Below are 20,775 nucleotides of genomic sequence, written 5' to 3' on the forward strand. Positions count from 1 at the left end.
AACCTTAAGGAATTCCACAGAAATTCCCCCGATTTACCGGAAATTCGTGATAGTATCTTTCCACCAAATGTACTAGATATTTCGCCTTTCTTAACCTGTAACTGCGTATAGTAGCGAATTCCATTTATTATTAGTCTGCGAAACTTGGGAGTTTTCCCACCTTTAACGCAGATAGATGGCGCCGTGTTTCCCCACAACTGACCTAAACAATTTTATCTCTATTTTGGTCTTTTCCCTCTACACCACTTGCGATTTGCCCCTTTACAGAGGCGTAGCGAGGGTTGGGCAGGAGGGGCCCCGGGCGCCGATGGCTAGGGTGCGCCAAAGGGGCGACCAAAGTATTATATGTAAAATTGATTTGTTGGATTATATATTAAAATCATTTCTAAATAATAATGTGTTTTTTAGGTACTATACTTTTAATTATAGCAATTAAATTGTAATACTTGAAAAATATATTATGAATGATAACGCTTACAAGTTAGTCATCGTTAGGACAACATGTATATATAACTTCGCGTTGAGGCAATGGGGGGGCAATGGGGGGGGGGCAATTTGAGTGGTTTGCACCGCGCGCTATACATCCTCGCTACGCCACTGCCCTTTTAGCACATTTATTTGAAATGTAATGGGACCAACTTATGTCCTTTAAATCGCTGTTCCAGTGGTTTTGGTGTGTACGGGCCATAGCGGCTACTCTTGGGGGTTGTAGGAACTAGGAAGGTGTCTAAAGTGTCAAGAGTTGCTGAGCTTTGTTCCCAGCGGTACCATCACTCCACCCTTACTCACCACACTTTGGTACGTTCGGCTCTCTAAGCCTTCTACCCTTACTATCCTTAGAAGTTGATTCCCAACCAAATATTAATTCAACGAATTCGAAATTGCCCGATAGTCTCGCGGTATACCATCATGGGCGAATTTCTTCATTAGCATCCTAATTCATTAAAGGCGTTTCCGGCTTCGCATCCCGCTGAAGCTCTTCAGTTTGTCGCCCGTACTCAATTATTTCAAAATTAATTTAATTAAAAAAGCAACTCGGTGGGAAAAGGTATTCAGTGCGTTATTTATTTTTAAAATTTGTCCATTTCTGAAAATGATGTAATTAATTAACCTTCTTAAGGCCAAAAATATATAATTTTTTACTGTGTATTTCAGTTTAAAGATGGCGCTTTAGATAATATTTTAAATAAAAACCGTTTTAAAGCTACGTTGGAATAAATTAGCAAAACTGAAATAAAATTACCTTTATTAAATTTAAAATAAATTTAAATTCCCTAACCTTTTCCAAATTCTTAAAATTCCCTGACCTTTCCTTGTCTTATTAGGACTATTTTCCAACTGCATGGCCTTTCCATGACTACTAATCAAACTTCCTGAACGTTCCCAGACTTATTAGGCCTATTTTTAAATTCCCAGACTCGTATTCGGCCTATTTTGAAATTCCCAGACTCGTATTCAGCCTATTTTAAAATTTCCCTACTCGTATTCGGCCTATTTGCCAATTCCCCGACTCGCATTCGACTTAATTTTAAATTCCCCCACTCGTATTCAGCCCTATTTTGAAATTCCCCGATTCGTATTCGGACTATTTTCAAATTCCCCGACTCGTATTCGGCATATTTTCAAATTACCCACCTCGTATTCGGCATATTTTCATATTCCCTGACTCGTATTCGGACTATTTTCAAATTCCCCGACTCGCATTCGACCTAATTTTAAATTCCCCCACTCTTATTCAACCTAATTTTAAATTCCCCCACTCTTATTCGACCTAATTTCAAATTCCCGTACTCGTATTCGGACTATTTTCCAATTCTCCGACTCGTATTCGGCATATCTTCAAATTCCCCGACTCGTATTCGGCATATCTTCAAATTCCCCGACTCTTATTCGGACTATTTTCCAATTCCCCGACTCGTATTCGGACGTTTTTCCAATTCCCCGACGCGTATTCGGCATATCTTCAAATTCCCCGACTCGTATTCGGCATATCTTCAAATTCCCCGACTCGTATTCGGACTATTTCCAAATACCACGACTCGTATTCGGACTATTTTCCAATTCCCCGACTCGTATTCGGCATATCTTTAAATTACCCTGAATTTGAACATCGTAAATTTTGAAAGGAAAGTTACCAGTCCACAATATTTCTCTTTGATGGTGGAAGAGGTTGTTGCGAACAGGACCAAACGCTTGACCAACCGAGAGAGAGAGACGCAAATTAAATTGAGGAGAAGCCGCTTGAATTCGGGAAAGAAACTTTAGAAATGATTCTTAATCAAAAATCGCTTGTGTGTACCACCAATTGGCAGGAAATAGGAAAAACTCAAGTCCCTCCTACACCTTATTTTGCTTCGGTCAGACGCCGTTCTTTGTATAAAAAGAGACGGTTATTTGTGACCGCTTTGTTACGTCGTCCTTCTTTTCGATGCGAAATTATGTTCCTTTAGAAAATAAGTACCCAACTCCGAGGACACGCAATTTGTAAGTTCAGCTTCTACCTCTTCTGCTTTCTGACCAATTTTCATTATAGCTTTCTTTCAAAATATTACATGTTTTCATACTGATATCATTAATCAGATACCTAAGTGTATGGAGTAATAGCGTTAGCCTCTGCTACCACCATCGCCTCGCATTTGTCGTACCGTAAGTTCGTCTGCTTTTTAATCACATAAGGCAAACGAGTGCCACGAAGACTCGAAAGCAGATAAACTTTCCCTACGAATCTAATAGCGTTTTCCAATTGATTGCTCGAGTTTCGCTCCGAATCAGTCCCTGGCATCATAGATCTCTCTCTGCTCAAATAGAGTTATAAAACCGCAAATGAAACATTCCATGAACATATTCCCCGCGCTTTTTGTTTTTTAGTCTGCTAGTAATTGGAACTTTCACGTCGTTACTAAGCCTTGGTCTGCTATTTTGCCAAAAAATCTAAAAGGAACACGCAAAAATTTGCTCCGATCTCGATCTCGACAGCGAAATCAGTAGATCGGTGTTGGGCGATCTCGGAGCACCCGAGAGCAGGAAATGGAACACGTGAAACTTTGTCGGAGCAGTTCCGAGCACGCAAATGTAACATAAAATATTGATCAGAGAGATCTAGAGCGCTCGAGAGCAGTCAAATGGAAAACGCTATAAAAGGAACATGCAAAAATTTGTTTCGATCTCGATCTCGATCCGTTGACCTGTCGGAGCACTCGACAGCAGGGAATGGATCACCCAAAACGTAATAGGAGCAGATCCGAGCACGCAAAAGGAACATAATGTTGATCTAGAGCGCTAGAGAGCAGTCAAATGGAAAACGCTATCAGTAAACCCATATTCTTGGACTCTTGGTACTTTTCACATTTTAAGCGCAGCATAGTGGTTTGTTGCAGTGGTAATCCCCAAATTTTCTGGGCCTTGAAAGATAAGAAAGAAAGATAAGATAATAATCAGCTAGGCTAATACCCAAGGCACCACCTTAGGCCTAAGTCATCATGCGACTTTTGAAGCCCTTAATTCAGGTGGCCGGGTTACAATGCGTAGGAGGGTGGTGGCGTCGAGCGAGTTCAAAGATATTTTCCCTTTAAAGAACCTTAACTTAAAGCTTTTATTTATTTGTTATGCCTGACGCCAGGAATGCTTATGTAGGTATACACTCGGAATGTCAAAGGAACCATTAGCTGTTGGAGAATATAAGACGTAACGCGTTTTATTAAATCATAGGCTCACATAAAACACTCGCTTCGAAAATTGTCTTACCAGAAAATGAATTTAAGAAACCCCAATTAGGTATCGTGGTGTTCGAGAAACTGGTCAAATTCAAATTGAGCAAGGGATGTAAATGAGCTTCCATTCGAGACAAGGGTTAATATCCCGCCCATTTCTATGAGAATAATCAAGGCCGCCATAGTGGGTGTCCACTTAAAAACAATCCTGAGATAATAATCGAAAATCAATTTTTCCTAGGAATTTGATATTTTCAGATCGTAAAGCACGCACAGGGGGTCAATAGATGATACGAAACTCAATGATATCTTAGGCTATTAAAATTAGGTTGACCTTGAACCATATGTTTTCAAGGTGATCAAAATTATTTCGAGAACCGTTGGGCTTAGATAGACCAAATATATGTTGCTAGTACTATTCCAACTAGTAGGCTATGTAGTCTATTGGGAGACTAGCTCTCTGTAAATATTTTAAAGGGCGCAAAGGTAGAATTGACACACATTTGGGTCTTTGGTCGCTTTTGATAAAAATGTTAAATGACTAATTATCAACATAAAAATTTATTAAAATTAAGCTCAAATTAGGTCGGTGGAAATCAATAGGCCTTTCAATAAAATAAGCTACGCTTGCTGAACTTGTTTTTATGTTGCTCATTCGTCACGAAATACGTAGAAGTTCAGTTACTTAATGCTTAAAAACAGGGTGCCTCGTCGAATTTACTCTAATGTCCAGGGTTTTTCTTAGTAAAACGTCATCGATACGTCACCCGTGACGCAGCAGCAACATCGAAACAAGAAGGCCAATGTTACTTTATAGAAAGGCCTATTAGGATCTAAAAAGTGATTTCGCACACTTTTTGAATTGGAACTGACCTTAAAAACCTAACGGTTTTCGATATACCATATTTTGAATAACCTTGCAAACACGGTTCAAAGTCAACCGAAATTTAATATCGTACCAGAGTGAATTTGTCTTGAAAATGTCGATGCCGTAGCAGAAGTACTTTCTAAATTATTAACACCTTTAGCGTGATCTCTTGGACATTTTTATTTATGACATTCTTGTTTTTGATGTTTATTTTGTGGGCATCCTATTGGACAATTTACATCGGTCCAGAGCCACTTTGACATAAAATGTGATGGCGTACACCTTTATAATTGGAACCGAGTCTCTAAGCCCAACGGTTCTGGAGATAGATTTTGAATGACCTTGAGTATATGGTTCAAGGTCATTGAGTATCGTATCATCTATTGACCCCCTGTGCTTGCTATGCTTTTCGATTATTAACTCTGGATCGTTTTTATTGGACAACAGTTTGGTCTTAATGTTACTTATGATTATGAATTACCCGTATGACACTTCCTATTCTATTACGACGCAAATTTTTTATGGTAGTCTGTTCTCCCAATGACCATGGAAATCGTCACATCGTTAACCACTGACAACTGTTACTAGTCTTTGGAATTGTTAGATAACGATGCCTGATAAATAGCTTACGCCATGGCTAATTGAAATCTGAAATGCTTTAAAAAACGCACTTTGATAACATAGTAATGAAATGAAATATAATATTTCCTATACTTATTTCCATAAATTCATCCCCGACTACCTTGCATCCCTCCCGAACATTGCTGCCAGAACTTGGACAAACCGTAGTCGCTTCTTTTCTGACTGTCTGTAGGAAGTTATTTTATTTATTAGATGTCTCTTAACAACATCAACGGCTTCAAATACTATTTGTAAAAAGTTACATTTTTAAATTTAAAATTAAATACTTTTAACGTCATTAGTTTTCTGTAATTTATTTGTTTTTGATTAAGTATTACACATATTATTCAGTGATAAATTTGTGTTTCTAGCGATATTTTTATCCAGCCCACATATTCAAAGAAAGCTTGAAACAGTTTGAATCAAAATAATTTCAGCCAGGGAACTGGAAATTAGTTTCTAATAAGACCATTTTACCATATATTTTGGTCCCTTTTACATTTGAAAGATTTGATCAAAATATTTAAAAAAAATCCCGTTTTTTTAAGTTGATTTATCCAATTTAAGCCAAGTGGTTTAAAATAGACTGGACAGTTCTTTGCGAACCTGCGTTGCAAAATCCTATTCCTTCGATAACAACTACCTAACGTGAACTTCAGTACCTTATCAAAAGTCGTTCAATTTATCATTTCTACAAGAGCGTTGTAGCTGTCCCTTGAAAACGTACAACGTATCTAACTGCTCGATTTTTGTAGGTTTGTGGTGCCATTTTTTCTCCGAAGAAATTTCGTAATTGATAATTTACGACAAATCGATTGTGTACTTAAAGGGCGACGTTTCGTACTTTTTTTCACTTTATTTGTTGGCGGCGTTGTCTGGTGTATATAAAGACGGCGAGCTCCAGGGCTGGGCCGCGTCATGAGCAAGGAGTCGTCTCGTCGTTCAGTGATCGTCAAAAAGTCAGCCTTCATGCTGCTCGTGTCCCTGTTGCGTTTCGTGGCCGCCGGAGGCAGCGGCGGCGTGTGGCCCATTCACCGGATCACCAACATCAGCGGGGACATCATGCTGGGAGCCCTCTTCCCAATCCACGAGAGAGACGCCAAATTCGAATGCGGAAAATTGCAGGTCAGAACCAACATTTTAACTTCGCAGCTCTTATTTAAGCCTTGGGAAAAACACTGCGCTGGAGAGCGTCGACGAAAACGGAATATCCATCAGAGCTAATACAATATTTTTACGTCGATGCTCACCATCGTCGCTATTTTTTGCGATAGTGAAAACCAGCCCTTAGGCCTAATACGTTTTTGCGTCGACGCTCACCATCGTGGCTTTTTTGCCCTAATAAAAACCAGCCCTTACGATGTAGTCCTAAAAAGACTTTCAAAGTTGATGCTATAAGAGTTAAGATGTTGAGGCATTTGGAATCTAAGGTTCTGTCAATCCCCGTTATAGGACGACGGACTTCAGCAGCTGGAAGCGTTGATATTCACCCTGAAGAAGATCAACGCGGACCCGTATCTTCTTCCCGGAATCACGCTGGGTGTCATCGCGCTTGACAGTTGCGACAGCGCCGCATACGCCTTGGAACAGAGTCTGGACTTCATCAAAGGTTTTATAGCTCGCAACAACGCCAACCAGGATCGACACTTTTCGTGCACCGACGGCACCATGCCCCGCTTCCGAGACGGCAGCTACGATCGCGTCGTTGGCGTCATCGGAGGACAAAGTAGTGCCGTCTCCATCCAGCTGGCCACTCTGTTGAGACTTTTCAAAGTTCCCCAGATCAGTTACTTGTCAACTAGCCCGACACTGAGTAACAAGGAAAAGTTTGAGTACTTCTTTCGGACTGTGCCGTCGGACGTTAATCAAGCCCACGCTATTCTCGAAATCCTCAAGTAAGTTTACGATACGCTTAAACGGATCTGTGGCTTTTAAATAATAATCAGCTAGGCTAATACCCAACGCACCACCTAAGTCCCAAGTCAAAGAGTGATATTTAATGCCATTAATTCAGTGACCGGGTTACAATGCGTAGGAGGGTGGTGTCAAGCCCTTCATGCCAACAGCTCCCTACACTTACTATTATCGCTAACCTCAAAACGTTTTTATGGGAAGGGGAAAACCAGTAAGTAGAGTTTGCAAACTCAACGTGGAAGGAGCTGTTACTAGTTTCACCCAATACCACAAGTTTGGATCAAACCTAGCTCCTTCACTGCCAGGTGAAAGTGCTAACGACTTTAAATTACTATATAGGGCGTTCCGATGGACGTACGTCTCCGTGGTTTATTCGGACACGGATTACGGCAACCGCGGATTCGAGAAACTCCAGGAACTGGCTCGTCAGTATAACATTTGTTTCTCAAACCCACAAAGTATCAACGTTGATCATTTCGACCAGGCAGCCTACGACACGGTCATCGGAAATCTTATGCACAGAATCAACGCCAGAGGTCAGTATCCCGTTTTTTTTATAATTTTTGGAACATTTTGACCAAGCCCGTTGCCAGGATTTTTCAGTTGAGGGGGCCCGGCCAATTCCTAAGGGGGCACCCTTCAAAATCAAATTATTTCCTAAGACCTATGAGGCTATGACTACTAAAATGAGCTCAAAGGTCTACACGCACCACAATGGCGTTTGACATTGGAACACGTGGTTTAAATAGATATATAAATTAAAATTATATAAAACGTAAATCGAAGTTGAATTTCTAATCACATTAGTTTGGTCTTTATTTACTTTACCACACATTTATCCATACTTAATCTAACATGATTGGATTCATCTCATGCGAGTCGATAGTGAGAATAAAATAGTGTAACATGAAAACAAATTGAGAATGTTCTATTACTCTGAACCAGAACGTCACAACAAGGAGGAAATAAAGTTAAATAAGCCGCAGTATACTTGGGTAAAAATTAATAAACGACGACACCGTACAATAGCATATAGACTACAGTACTACGGGAAATTTACCTTATAGTCCAATCAATATTGGTACTTTATTACATGGCATATTATTGTTTCTGCTACAGCTAAAACTTTTTAACTTCAAATGGTGGAAGTGATACTAATATCGGAAAGCAAGGTACACGAAAGTAAATAATATAGTTTGGGCAGTTGGACTTAGCTAAATATATTATGAGAATAACATATTTACTATTGATTTTGTTTACTTACTTTGATATGTTTCTAGGGGCACAGATATTTTTTGAGGGGGCACTCTCAGATTTTTTGAGGGGGCACAAATTATTTTTGATGGGTCGGGCCCCTTAGGTCCCTCGCTGGTTACGGGCCTGATGGGTACTGTTTTCTGGCGTAATATTCGCATTTTCCACCTCAGTTGTCGTGGTCTTCGCGGATAAAGTAACGGCCCGTAACCTGATGGCGGCCGCCAAGCGTCGAGACGCCATCAATCGTTTCATTTGGATTGGCAGCGACGCGTGGAGCGCCCGCAATAGTGTGGTGGACAATCAGGAGGAAGTGGTTGAAGGGGCTATCACGGTTTCTCCGCTAGTGCGACCTTTGGTTGGTTTCTACGAGTACTTCACCAATCTTACTCCCGAAACGAACAAGGTCAATCCCTGGTTCGAGGAATTCTGGGAAGAATACTTCCGCTGTAAACTCCCCAGCATGCCCGTTACCCGAGACAGTAGCTTCTACAACTGGTGCACCAAGAACAAGCGAATCGGCACGGGCAGTGGCTTTAAACCCACCGGGACCTTGCACTTCATTCGGGACTCGGTTTACGCCTTCGCCCACGCTCTGCACGACATGCACCAGGACCAGTGCCAAGGAGTTCCGGGACTCTGCCCACAAATGACTTACGCCGACGGAGAAAAACTCAGGAGTTATCTGGCCAAGGTCACCTTCAAAGGTAAAGAAAGCTTTTCGCTTCGGGTGTTTCATTTATTCGATTCCGTGATATAGACAGTCCATCTGGTTCTATATAATGGTGCACAAGGTGGATAAAGTTTTTCAGATAATAGATACAAACCAAGGGCATATTTAGGGGGAAAGAGATGCAAAACGAAGTTTTGTTTTTAAGTACCAAGGAGGGTGTGAAATGTAACCTATTTTTAGATCTCAAAGAGTGTGCGAAGTGTAAGCTCTTTTTAGGTCTGAAGGAGGGTGCGAAATGTTAGCTATTTTTAGGTCAGAAGGAGGGTGCGAAATGTTAGCTATTTTTATGTCTGAGGATGCGAAGTGTTAGCTATTTTTAGGTCTGAAGGAGGGTGCGAAATGTTAGCTATTTTTATGTCTGAGGATGCGAAGTGTTAGCTATTTTTAGGTCTGAAGGAGGGTGCGAAATGTTAGCTATTTTTAGGTCTCAAGGAGGGTGCGAAATGTAAACCATTTTAGGTCTCAAGGAGGGGCAAAACGTGAATTGTTAGTAGGTCTCAAGGGTGTTTGAAAAGTTTATAATCCAGCCGAAATTAAATCCTGGATATGCTTTTGATGTACGCTTATAAGATATTTATTTAATCTCAAACTCTGGGGATCGTAAATATTTAAAATTTTCCTTGACGCATTTACGTTTTATGTGAAAAATACGAAATATCCTTGAAATGCATGAGAATATAAAAATTTGTTTCGGCTCTTCGAATTCGATCTATATTTATAGGATGAATATTAAAAATTTGGAAAGGGTTTTATTTTCATCTTAAACCATATCCTTCGCGATTTGACATCCAATAGACTCCCCACCAGTATGAATAAAAAAAATAATATTCTGGATATTTTTCGACAATTTTAAAGAAAAAAATAACCTTAGTTCCAAAACGTCAACCTTTTACGTCCTTCGATATCGCGGAAAACTATAGACCTAGTAAGAAGAAGAAAGGATGACCCTGTTTTGAATTTCCCCTTTTTTGGAGTACCGTTCAATTTTGATATCATATTCTCTTTAAATATCCATTTAGAATATAGTCGGGATCTACGGACAAAAAAACTTTCCTTTTCTATAGCCGAAGTTTTATATATAAGGGCACTATTTCAACGCGAATTTATGCTACATTGCTAGCCGAGGAAGGGAGTAAAGTCTTGTGGCGATCTATGGTAGTAATATATCCGGTGACGAGGTTGGATTGTAGCAAAAAGGGCCGTAATGAGTGGATACAAATGTAGCGCTTCCCCCGAGATCGAGTGATATCCAGGGGAATATGAACCAGAAAAACATTTTGTCGCTGGGATGAAATGAACGTTTCTATTTTATCAAAACAAACGCGTTTCACGTTTCATTAGGTTTTTTATTATTGGACAGAAAAGGTATTTTCCCCTTAATTTATTCGGTGTATGCTTGTACCATCATAAGTATATGCTACAAAAGCATTTTCGTTAATGAAACCTCGTTCACGGGATATGACGTAAATTACGTCACTTCAAACGCCGTGAAGAAAAATACTTCATCAACTGCCAGTGGCTATTTTAGCAGTTAAATTCTGAATAATCAGACGATTTTATCCGTTGAAAGAGTAGCTCTAGTACTTCGAAACAAGCGAATAGATTAAATCTTTCCCGAAGTCAGACCATTTCGTAAATTGGACCGATCGAATAATCTGAAGGCTCATTTCGTGACAGTTCGCCTGCTTCGCTGGGTCAATGACTAGCCAGTATAATAATAACAATAATTAGCTAGGTTAATACCCAAGGCACCACTTTAGGCCCAAATCATCTAGAGACTTTTCACGCCATTAATTCACGTGGCCGGGTTACTATTGCGTAGGAGGGCTCTTCATGCCACGCTGGCCAACAGCTCCCTACATTTACTAATACCGAAGAAATCGGGGGAAAATACCTTTTTACCAGTGGGGAGATAACTAGTAAACTGAACGCGGAAGAAGTAGCTCAGAGATTTTCACCCAGCTGGGATCGAACCCAGCTCCTCTTGCGGCGAGGTGAAATCGTTAACCACTCAACTACTCCATCTTAGAGAGCGATTTCAAAGTAATAGCGTATTCCATTTGCTGTTCTCAAAAGCTCGGACATCGCCCCGTTCGGCATTCATTATTCCATTTGCTTGCCTGAACCAACTCCAAGCCATGAATGTAACACGCGAATCTCTTCCCGATCTGATCTAGATTGTCAAATCGAATGCGAATCTGGAATATGAGCAATAACAGAGCGTTAAAGGAAATCACAAATTTCGAGGTCGTGAATGCAATGCCAATTGGGTTTGCATTAAAAATGCGATCTAGGAGTGGAGGTGCATAGCGTGAGTTGCTATTAGGTCTGAAGGGGAGGGACCAAAACGCGAGTTACTAATAGGTCTGATCAGGAGGGGCTAACACGCGAGTTGCTAATAGATCTGAAGAGGAGGGGCTAACACGCGAGTTGCTAATAGATCTGAAGAGGAGGGGCTAACACGCTAGTTGCTAATAGATCTGAAGAGGAGGGGCTAACACGCGAGTTGCTAATAGGTCTGAAGAGGAGGGGCTAACACGCGAGTTGCTAATAGGTCTGAAGAGGAGGGGCTAACACGCGAGTTGCTAATAGGTCTGAAGAGGAGGGGCTAACACGCGAGTTGCTAATAGGTCTGAAGAGGAGGGGCTAACACGCGAGTTGCTAATAGGTCTGAAGAGGAGGGGCTAACACGCGAGTTGCTAATAGGTCTGAAGAGGAGGGGCTAACACGCGAGTTGCTAATAGATCTGAAGAGGAGGGGCTAACACGCGAGTTGCTAATAGATCTGAAGAGGAGGGGCTAACACGCGAGTTGCTAATAGGTCTGAAGAGGAGGGGCTAACACGCGAGTTGCTAATAGGTCTGAAGAGGAGGGGCTAACACGCGAGTTGCTAATAGGTCTGAAGAGGAGGGGCTAACACGCGAGTTGCTAATAGGTCTGAAGAGGAGGGGCTAACACGCGAGTTGCTAATAGGTCTGAATGGGAGGGGCCAAAACGCGAGTTGCTAAAAGGGCTGAAGAGGAGTGACTAAAACGCGAGTTGCTAAAAGGGCTGAAGAGGAGTGACTAAAACGCGAGTTGCTAAAAGGGCTGAAGAGGAGTGACTAAAACGCGAGTTGCTAAAAGGGCTGAAGAGGAGGGACCAAAACGCGAGTTGCTAATAGGTCTGTAGGGGAGGGGCCAAAACGAGAGTTGCTAATAGGTCTGATGGGGAGGGGCCAAAACCCGAGTTACTAATAGGTCTGATGGGGAGGGGCCAAAACCCGAGTTGCTAATAGGTCTGAAGAGGTGGGACCAAAACGCGAGTTGCTAAAAGGGCTGAAGAGGAGGGGCTAAAACGCTAGTTGCTAATAGGTCTGAAGGAGAGTGACTAAAACGCGAGTTGCTAAAAGGGCTGAAGAGGAGGGGCCAAAACGCGAGTTGCTAAAAGGGCTGAAGAGGAGGGGCCAAAACGCGAGTTGCTAAAAGGGCTGAAGAGGAGGGGCCAAAAACGCGAGTTGCTAAAAGGGCTGAAGAGGAGGGGCTAAAATGCTAGTTGCTAATAGGTCTGAAGGAGAGTGACTAAAACGCGAGTTGCTAAAAGGGCTGAAGAGGAGGGGCCAAAACGCGAGTTGCTAAAAGGGCTGAAGAGGAGGGGCCAAAACGCGAGTTGCTAAAAGGGCTGAAGAGGAGGGGCCAAAACGCGAGTTGCTAAAAGGGCTGAAGAGGAGGGGCCAAAACGCGAGTTGCTAAAAGGGCTGAAGAGGAGGGACCAAAACGCGAGTTGCTAATAGGTCTGAAGGAGAGTGACTAAATAAAATATTTTTTTAATCTTAAACTCTTGATGCATTTACGTTTTATGTGAAAAATACGAAATCCTCTTGAAATGCATGAGAATGTCAAATATATCTAAGCGGTAAAACGGAAGTGGCTCGAGGGAACGATAAAACCTAATTCTGAGATATTTCAGATGAGAGTGGAAATAATTTCCGATTCCTGCCAAGTGGGGACGCTCCGCCACGTTACAGCATCCTCAACTTTCAAAAGCTTACCGACGAATCTTACGAATGGAGACCGGTCGGAACTTACTCCTGTAAGAATGAAATCAAACTAGTTTTATCAAGAATAAATTACGATACCTGAAAATATGGAACTTGGGTGATTCTTAACCCCACCCTCGCCAAAGTTCGTCTGCTGGTGATTTTACGTGACGCTCTTTCAAACAGATCTACCTTTACGTTTTATTATTAAAAAGCAGACTAGCTTTCGCTTCTCAGTTTGCCACGGTGGTAACATCGGCTAACGCTATTGCCCCATATACTTATGGCACCCAAATTCATTCATCCCGTGTTACCAGAAGTAAATGAAACGAAGTTATTGAAATAGCGCTCAGAATCTGAGAGCGTTTTCCTTATGAAAATGATGAGAAAATCGAGTAAAATAAAAGCTAATTTCCATCGCCGTCTTTTGACGTGATAAATTGCAATTGGGAATTGTGGGTATAGCTATTTCTATGTATAAAAAATGGTTTCATAAAATAAAACGTTTTTTTTTCCGGCCTATAACTTCATAAGGAAAACGCTTCCAACATGAGGAGTATAGCAGTCTGATAGCTTCGGTTCATTTATTTTTGGTGTTACCGAAGGACATTTTTCATGTAAGTCCAGGCCAGTGGCCAAAAGTTGATTATAGTGACGAATATAAAGGAATATTTAGAAACCTAAAACTAGTTTGAATGAAATTACCAAACTATTTATAAATATATACTTTAATTTGCCAATGTCAATAATATAAAGGTATCCCCAAGAAGTAATAACTCCGAGAGCCAGGACCTGTAAGAGTGCAAGTTACTGTTTATATAATTTATGTTGAAATAATGGTAACTTTTCACCTGTACCTTATGCTAGAAGGGTTTAATTCTAACCAGGGTAGCTTTTTGACGTAATAAGGCTTAGCAAAAACACAACGTTCTGTACAGGTGAGAAGTTAAAAAAATTTCAACAAGCACTATATAAACAGTAACATGCAGGTCCTGGTTTTCGGATATAATACTTGGCGATTTCCTTGAATATGTTTTATTTCAGCGCTTATTGGCCAAAATGGGACTTTTGCGTGAGACTAATTTTAAGAACGCGCTGCTTTATTCAGTGCTCAATTTTTGAAACCGATAGATGGCAGTAATGTTATTGAAACTGGAAAATTTGCCATAATACAAAAAAAATGTTAAAAGAACAATTTGGGATGTCTTTAATCTGCTACAGTCTCTTTAATATATCATTTTAACAATTTTTCCATTGTCCACTATTTTCCACATTGGCCAGTAAACGTTTTTGCCCAGCCCGTAAAAATCAACTATTTTCCATACTATTTTCCATTTGGATATTTTCACCTCGAAAGTGTTGCTGTCTACGTATATCTTATGTGTGTTTTTTTTTAAATCTTTTTTCCCCTCGGGGGGATGTTAAGTAGTCAGCGAGGAGGAAAAAGCCAGGCTGGAATTGGATAGAAACGCCATGCGTTTTAAACACGACTCGCAAGCTTTCCCCATGTCCTTCTGCAGCGAGCCATGCCGGCCCGGACAGGCCAAACTGCAACTCGAAGGGGATACTTGCTGTTGGCTGTGTACCAATTGTTCCACCTACCAATACCTCCTGAATGAGTTTCATTGTAGTGATTGCCCCCTGGGTACTTTACCCAGCGAGGGCAAGACCAAATGCGTGCCGATTGAAGAAGAATACCTAAGTTATACCAGCGTGTGGGCCATATCTAGTATGGGATTCGCGGGATTGGGCATCGTCTTCGTCGTGTTCGTCGCCCTCGTCTTTTGGGCCTACAGTGACACTCCGATTATCAAAGCGGCCGGCCGGGAACTGAGTTACCTCCTGCTGGGAGGGATCTTTCTGTCTTTTAGCATGACGTTCGTGATCATCTCGCGTCCATCGCCTTGGACATGCGGCATTACAAGATTCTTTCTAGGTTTCTGTTACACCCTCTGTTACGCCGCCATCGTCACTAAGACAAACCGCATCGCTCGTATCTTCAACCAAAGACGAAAAAGGCCTTGCAAGAAACCGCGTTATACCAGCCCGCGTTCCCAGCTTGTCATCACGGCCTTCCTGGTTTCCGTGGAAGTGATTATCAACGGGACGTGGCTCCTTTACAACCCTGCTGAAGTGACGCACGTCTACCCAACCAGAGAGGACAATATCTTGATTTGTCTGGGTTCGGACAACGCCTCGTATTTGGTGGGACTCATCTATCCTTTCATCTTGATCGGTTTCTGCACGGTCTACGCTTTCAAGACGCGGAAATGCCCCGACGGCTTCAACGAAGCGCGCTACTTGACCTTCACAAATTACACCACTTGCGTCATCTGGTTGGCCTTCCTGCCGTTATTCGTTTTGGCCAGCAGCAACGGTATCCGTTCCGTCACTTTGTCTTTCCTCCTCAACCTAAGCGGAGCCGTTCAGCTAGCCTGCCTCTTTATGCCTAAAGTGTATATCGCCCTGTTGAAACCAGAGAAAAACACCAAAGAGAGCGTTATGTGCCATCACAACCGAAACCTCAACGTCGCCCAGAATTCTTCCAACCCTTCCATTCTAGTCAACGGAGGTAAAGTCCCTCCAGCTCCCGTAGCGATAGGTTCGTTAATGTCGGGGTTTTTCTGTAACTGGGGACGTCTTTCCCTTGCTACATTAGTTTTTATTTATATATTATTTCGTCTTTTATGTTCTGATTGTTTCTCAATGTTTTCTCTCAGATTTTTTTATCAAGAACCTATAAAGACATGTTGTAGAATTTTCAATTAGTTCTCTTCGTCTCTGGCACGATGTCTTTCCAATGAAACTAGATCTAAAGTGTAAACTAAGTATTCGCTAATCCCGGATTCGGACGCGTTGTATATTATAAGTGTGTCGGAAGCCTCTCTAAGTCGTCGGCCATAGGTTCTTGATTTTTAATTTTACACCCACCATTCGACGATAATCAAGTGGTGCTCTCGAACCATTGTCACTTTTGCAGGTCATCTGGATCTTCAAGTCAGTAGTAGCTGTCCGAGTACCAGTAGTCAGTCGGTGCGCACGCCGGGTCCTTTGTTGGTTCCCAACATCACTCTCCTGATCCAGGACTCGCATCAAAACGCCAACACTTCAGCGGGGTACGAATGCAAGAAGGACGTCGTCGTCTCTTCGGATGGCAAAGAAGGAACCGCCAAGGAGGAAAAAGACAACATGGCCAACAATTTATTTAGTCAAACTCTTTAGTCACAATATTATCGTTGAGTGGTTATTGCTCAAAATTATATGGTAATCGTCCTTAGTAATTAAGGTTCGAATTACAAAAACCTTTTATCAATTGACGCAATCGCGAAGTAATCCAAAGTCCGTACGATTTACTTTGCCATCGCTGCAACTTCAAATGTTTTTTCGTAATGGTCGTGGAAAACGCAAAATGAAGCGCTGGCTTGCTTTTCAGTTAAACCATGTCCATGATACACGAAGAATAAAAATTATTGGACGATTCTACAGAAATGGTGAAACATTCGTAGATCCGCAGTCTAAAATGTAAGCAAACAATCATGAAAAATAATAACTAATTGTTTTTAGGCTCGTGTGAGCTACTTTGAATGAATTAGCATTGAAATCGTTTTCGATATCTCGTTTGAAACTCGGTATTTAACCTATTTAGCCGGACGTGTGACCGTGGCTTTATTGGTATTGGCATAAGAAAACCAGAAGGCTGTTTTACGTCACAATTTAGGGGAGCTCACATCTAGCATCAGTCTGGCATAAGATGGTAGTGGTTTGGCCATTGCTAACCACTGACCCTCCACTGACGAGGCTTATAAAAACGGGTTAAGTTAACTGTATAATTTCTTGGTTAAATTAAAACTAAATCGGATTCTTATATGATCGTCTGATTCAATCAGTATAAGCATGAATGTATTGATTTCAACCATGAATATGGAACTGCATTAGGTAGTCTAGCCTCAGTCGCTAGGATTGGAGGGGCTTAGTCATTATGACGTTGGTCAAGCGCTGCCGCTCAAAAATTGTACCATGGAAGAAGTAGAGAAGGAACGGCGGCCTCATGTTAAAAAACCTGTCGCAAAAAGCTTTAGAAATTCCCCTATTTGTTCATTCCCCCCATACTTTTACCGGGCATCAAGTTTCGTTTGCGCAACCCTCACGCGCATCCTACCTTATGTTATTGGTCTGAATGTCCGTATTCAATGCTCTTTAGTAAGTTACAACTTATTTGTTTGGTCATCTACTGCGTACAGTTTTTAAAATTTTAACGGATATTTTTTTGATGTGTAAGGCTTAGGTAGTTTGGGGTAAATTAAATTGCTGATTTAACTTTTAATTATAATGGTTCTTATATTGGGTTAGGGAATGTTAAAAATGAAACGTTCTTCATATAAGGTTCTTTGTAAATCTTACTGCTATTTTTAAAACCCGTGTAACAACATTTTGTGTAGTTTACCATTGTAGATAATTATTTATAAGCTAAACTTAAAACTATTTAAAAAAATGTAAATCAATTAGGCCTTTGCGCCTTGTGAAGATCAACACAAACACACGGAAGACACTCTTTTTCGCGGTCTTTTCGACCCCTCTTTTTAGCCGCCCGCTAGTCGGCCACTACCTGGAACCACCGGTGGGGGGTCTAGGCTCGGGTCTTTGGTCCCAGGATATGGAGAATGGGGGTTAAGGGGGGTAAACTCAACATGAACGCGCCCAGCAAAATTCCCCAAAAAAGTGTCGCTGACTAGACTCCGTTCGTGACGTGGTGCGCGTCGAAGAATGCGCATTAAGGACTGAGTGCCCTAACCAAAGGGGGTGGAAATGGGGGAAGACAACAACATTTTTGGTACAGGCTTTCCTATTCTGGCCGCCGTTCCTTCTATACTTCTTCCATGATTGTACTGAAGGGCAACGTACGTTTTCAAACTTGACTATCTTTCAGCTAGGAGCAACAAACACAAGGAGAACGCAGCTAGCCTTTAAACACGCTAACGCAGTGTTGTGCACAAATTTCATTGGACGAGCCTTTACGCTGAACGTTTTACGGGCGGGGGAAAGACAATTTCCTAATTTCTTCCTTCCGATGGCAGCAGGCGCTAAAGCGTCTAGCCAATGAAAACTGTACACAAGAAAATACCCGAGTTTTGACGGGTCGCGGTCTCCTTGTGTGGGGTGCTGTGTTTGTTGCTCCTAGCTTTCAGTGCCAAGGCTTAGCGGGATATTTAGTTTCAAACATTTTCATAACCATTTTTTTGATTGAACGAAACTAGGTGATAATCATATATAAGTGAATTTTATAATTAATATTCTTAAGTAATTTTGCTAAAGTACAGGTATTTTTCCAAGAATCGCGAGTCATTTTTTTCGCCGGTTAAATCGCGCAATCCCGGAAACGTTTTGTGGACTGAGTCAACGACAAAAGCCTGTCTCCTGATTGGCTCAAGTTATTAAGTAAAACCATAAGTGTATAATATTATAACATAAGTGTGACCCTCCCTATTCTTCACATGCAAAAGTTTCACTGAGAGCGATTCACAAGACACTGCATTACGGGCGTCGTCGCCGTTTAGCGTCCGCTTGCTTCCGCGTCACACGTAGCGTTTGACAGCGCCTCGCTAGGTGGAGATTTTCTTCTTGTGATGACGTCACTTCGTTACTAGCTCTCGGTAAAATATTCCCAAAAGTGACACTTATGGAACAATATTATAGTCTTATAGACTTATGGTAAAACGCAGAAAGGCACCGCCCATCGTAGTCCCAGATGGTAGAAAGGGTAATGATATAGTTATATATTCTTGGTTGAAATGAAAACATTCATGGTATAAGCGTTTTCATTAGAGGTATATTACGTCCAATAATGTATTTATTTAAACTTAGTATGCTTCTTCTCTTGAAAGTCAATCAAGTCGGTCCGGTATCGCCTATTGGTTCTCTAAAATTTAAGTCTTTCGATGCTATTGAAACACGTACGCTTGTGACATTTTTACTTTCTCCACCACTAGACCATGGCGTCCGCCGTATTGTGTCAACATAATCATCCTATCTACAGTATAAATAAATACTTTCTTGGTTAGGCAGACCTGTTTTGAGAGGGTCTTTTCAAATAAAATTTCGCAACGTTAATGTTTGCTTTTTACGGCCATATATGAAATCAGACGAATTTATTATTAAATTTTTCAATCTGATTGCATATAGGGTAATGTTACTCTGAAAGTGGTAAAAGAATTTATAGTAAATGTATTAGCGGAAATATTAAAATATATATGGTACTTCTGATGTTAGACTTCGTTTTCCACATTCCAATACGTCGGATCCAGTCGGAAATTCTCCCCTTTCCCTCATTTCGGCGTCAGACAGCAGACAGATTTTATCTAGTCGTGGAAATATTTCGGCTTTACCCGTGAAATTAAAATTTTGATGTGCTCAGAAAATTTATTTTTAACTCTGTATTGAAAATTTTTTTTTTAAAAGAACCGTATAAATGTTCGCTTCTATTCCTTTAGCGAAAAACCAAACGACTTATTAAAATATGAAATTAATAAGCAAACGTTTGGTCCGTAGCTAAATCTAAACTAAATATAGGACTTCTAATATTAAAACAGTTTTTGAAGGCGTAACGGGGTGCGTTCGTGTTATCACAAAATAAACGAGCTGTCATCTACCCGTTTCCGATTTTCAATCATATTTTTTCGGAGCTTCTTCTGCCCCAAGTTTACGAAGGTTTTATTAAATTTCTTAAGAAAACCTTAGTGTGACTAGGCTTGGACTAGGCCAAGACATTGGGTAGTCAAAACGTACATTTCATATCTCCATACACTTACAAGTGTTAGTCCAGGTTATAAAGTAATATCACTACGTAGTTTCGGCCGCCGTTTTAGGTCCTATTTGTTCTCTTTGGGCAAAGATGATGTAGTGTGACGTTGCAGTGATACTACTCCATAATAAATAGCTTAAAAAAAGCGTGGCTTTAAAATATAGGTATTAAATAAAACGGACATAAGACTTCGCCTCTCCCATTTGCCATACTTCGCACGGTTTTTCCCTTATGAGAAATATTTTTTCAAAAACAGTATTATACATTTTTTATTTAATAAAAACCGCATTAACACTGTTTTTGGTTATATATAAAAAAAAATTATTTATTTTGATAAATTTAAGTTTCTTAAATTTTAATTGTTAAAAGAAATAATTGTAAATTTTTAATAAACAAATGTAGGTTTCAAGGTTTTGTGTTTTTTTTTCGATTTCAAGACGTGGTGACTTCTGTTAGTTTAATCCATTGAGTTGGGAATATTAATCTAGAGATCCAATCAAATCTGCTCCCCGCGAAACAAGTTTTGAAAAAATACCCGTGGCGCCATCCATTATTTTGAAGAAAAAAATCTTTTTGCTTGAAAACGCGTCTTATTTGAACGAACCATTGAGAGATAGACGGCGCCACGGGTAGAATGATAACGTTTTCTCGTCATTTGGGCAGGGCATGAAATAAGCACAGGACACTGGACATTGTCCGATAAATTTTGCATATGTCCGATAACTTTTCAAAATCTTAGGGGGATCATTGGACATTTGTCCGATAACTTTTTCAATAGACTGGGAATGGTTTTTTTCTACAAAATAAAAATATTAACAATTATTTTACAAAAAATATGAGGAAGTACCGAGTTACTGAA

The 20,775-nt window shown here is 40.8% G+C and overlaps 1 protein-coding gene across 5 annotated transcripts in view; it reads left to right on the forward strand.

The window, feature by feature from the left end:
- Positions 1-20,217, forward strand: part of LOC149925285 (metabotropic glutamate receptor 2-like) — a 34,373-nt gene extending 14,156 nt beyond the window's left edge. The window contains exons 3-10 of one of the 5 annotated variants that reach the window (XR_016476868.1): positions 6,090-6,324; positions 6,652-7,094; positions 7,453-7,649; positions 8,541-9,074; positions 13,048-13,170; positions 14,544-15,719; positions 16,098-16,639; positions 16,764-20,217. Coding sequence is in view for 3 of the 5 variants with exons in the window: in XM_090160077.1 (XP_090016203.1) it covers positions 6,090-6,324; positions 6,652-7,094; positions 7,453-7,649; positions 8,541-9,074; positions 13,048-13,170; positions 14,544-15,719; positions 16,098-16,339 (2,950 nt within the window). In the remaining 2 variants the exon portion in view is untranslated. Of the gene's footprint in view, positions 1-6,089; positions 6,325-6,651; positions 7,095-7,452; positions 7,650-8,540; positions 9,075-13,047; positions 13,171-14,543; positions 15,720-15,837; positions 16,022-16,097 lie in introns of all 5 variants that reach the window. The other 4 variants (XR_016476869.1, XM_090160077.1, XM_090160078.1 and 1 more) reach the window with 4 other exon arrangements.
- The last annotated feature ends 558 nt before the right edge of the window (positions 20,218-20,775 follow it).

The sequence above is a fragment of the Leiobunum rupestre genome, chromosome 10 (assembly GCF_980474605.1).
Source record: "Leiobunum rupestre chromosome 10, qqLeiRupe1.1.hap1, whole genome shotgun sequence".
Taxonomy (NCBI): domain Eukaryota; kingdom Metazoa; phylum Arthropoda; class Arachnida; order Opiliones; family Sclerosomatidae; genus Leiobunum; species Leiobunum rupestre.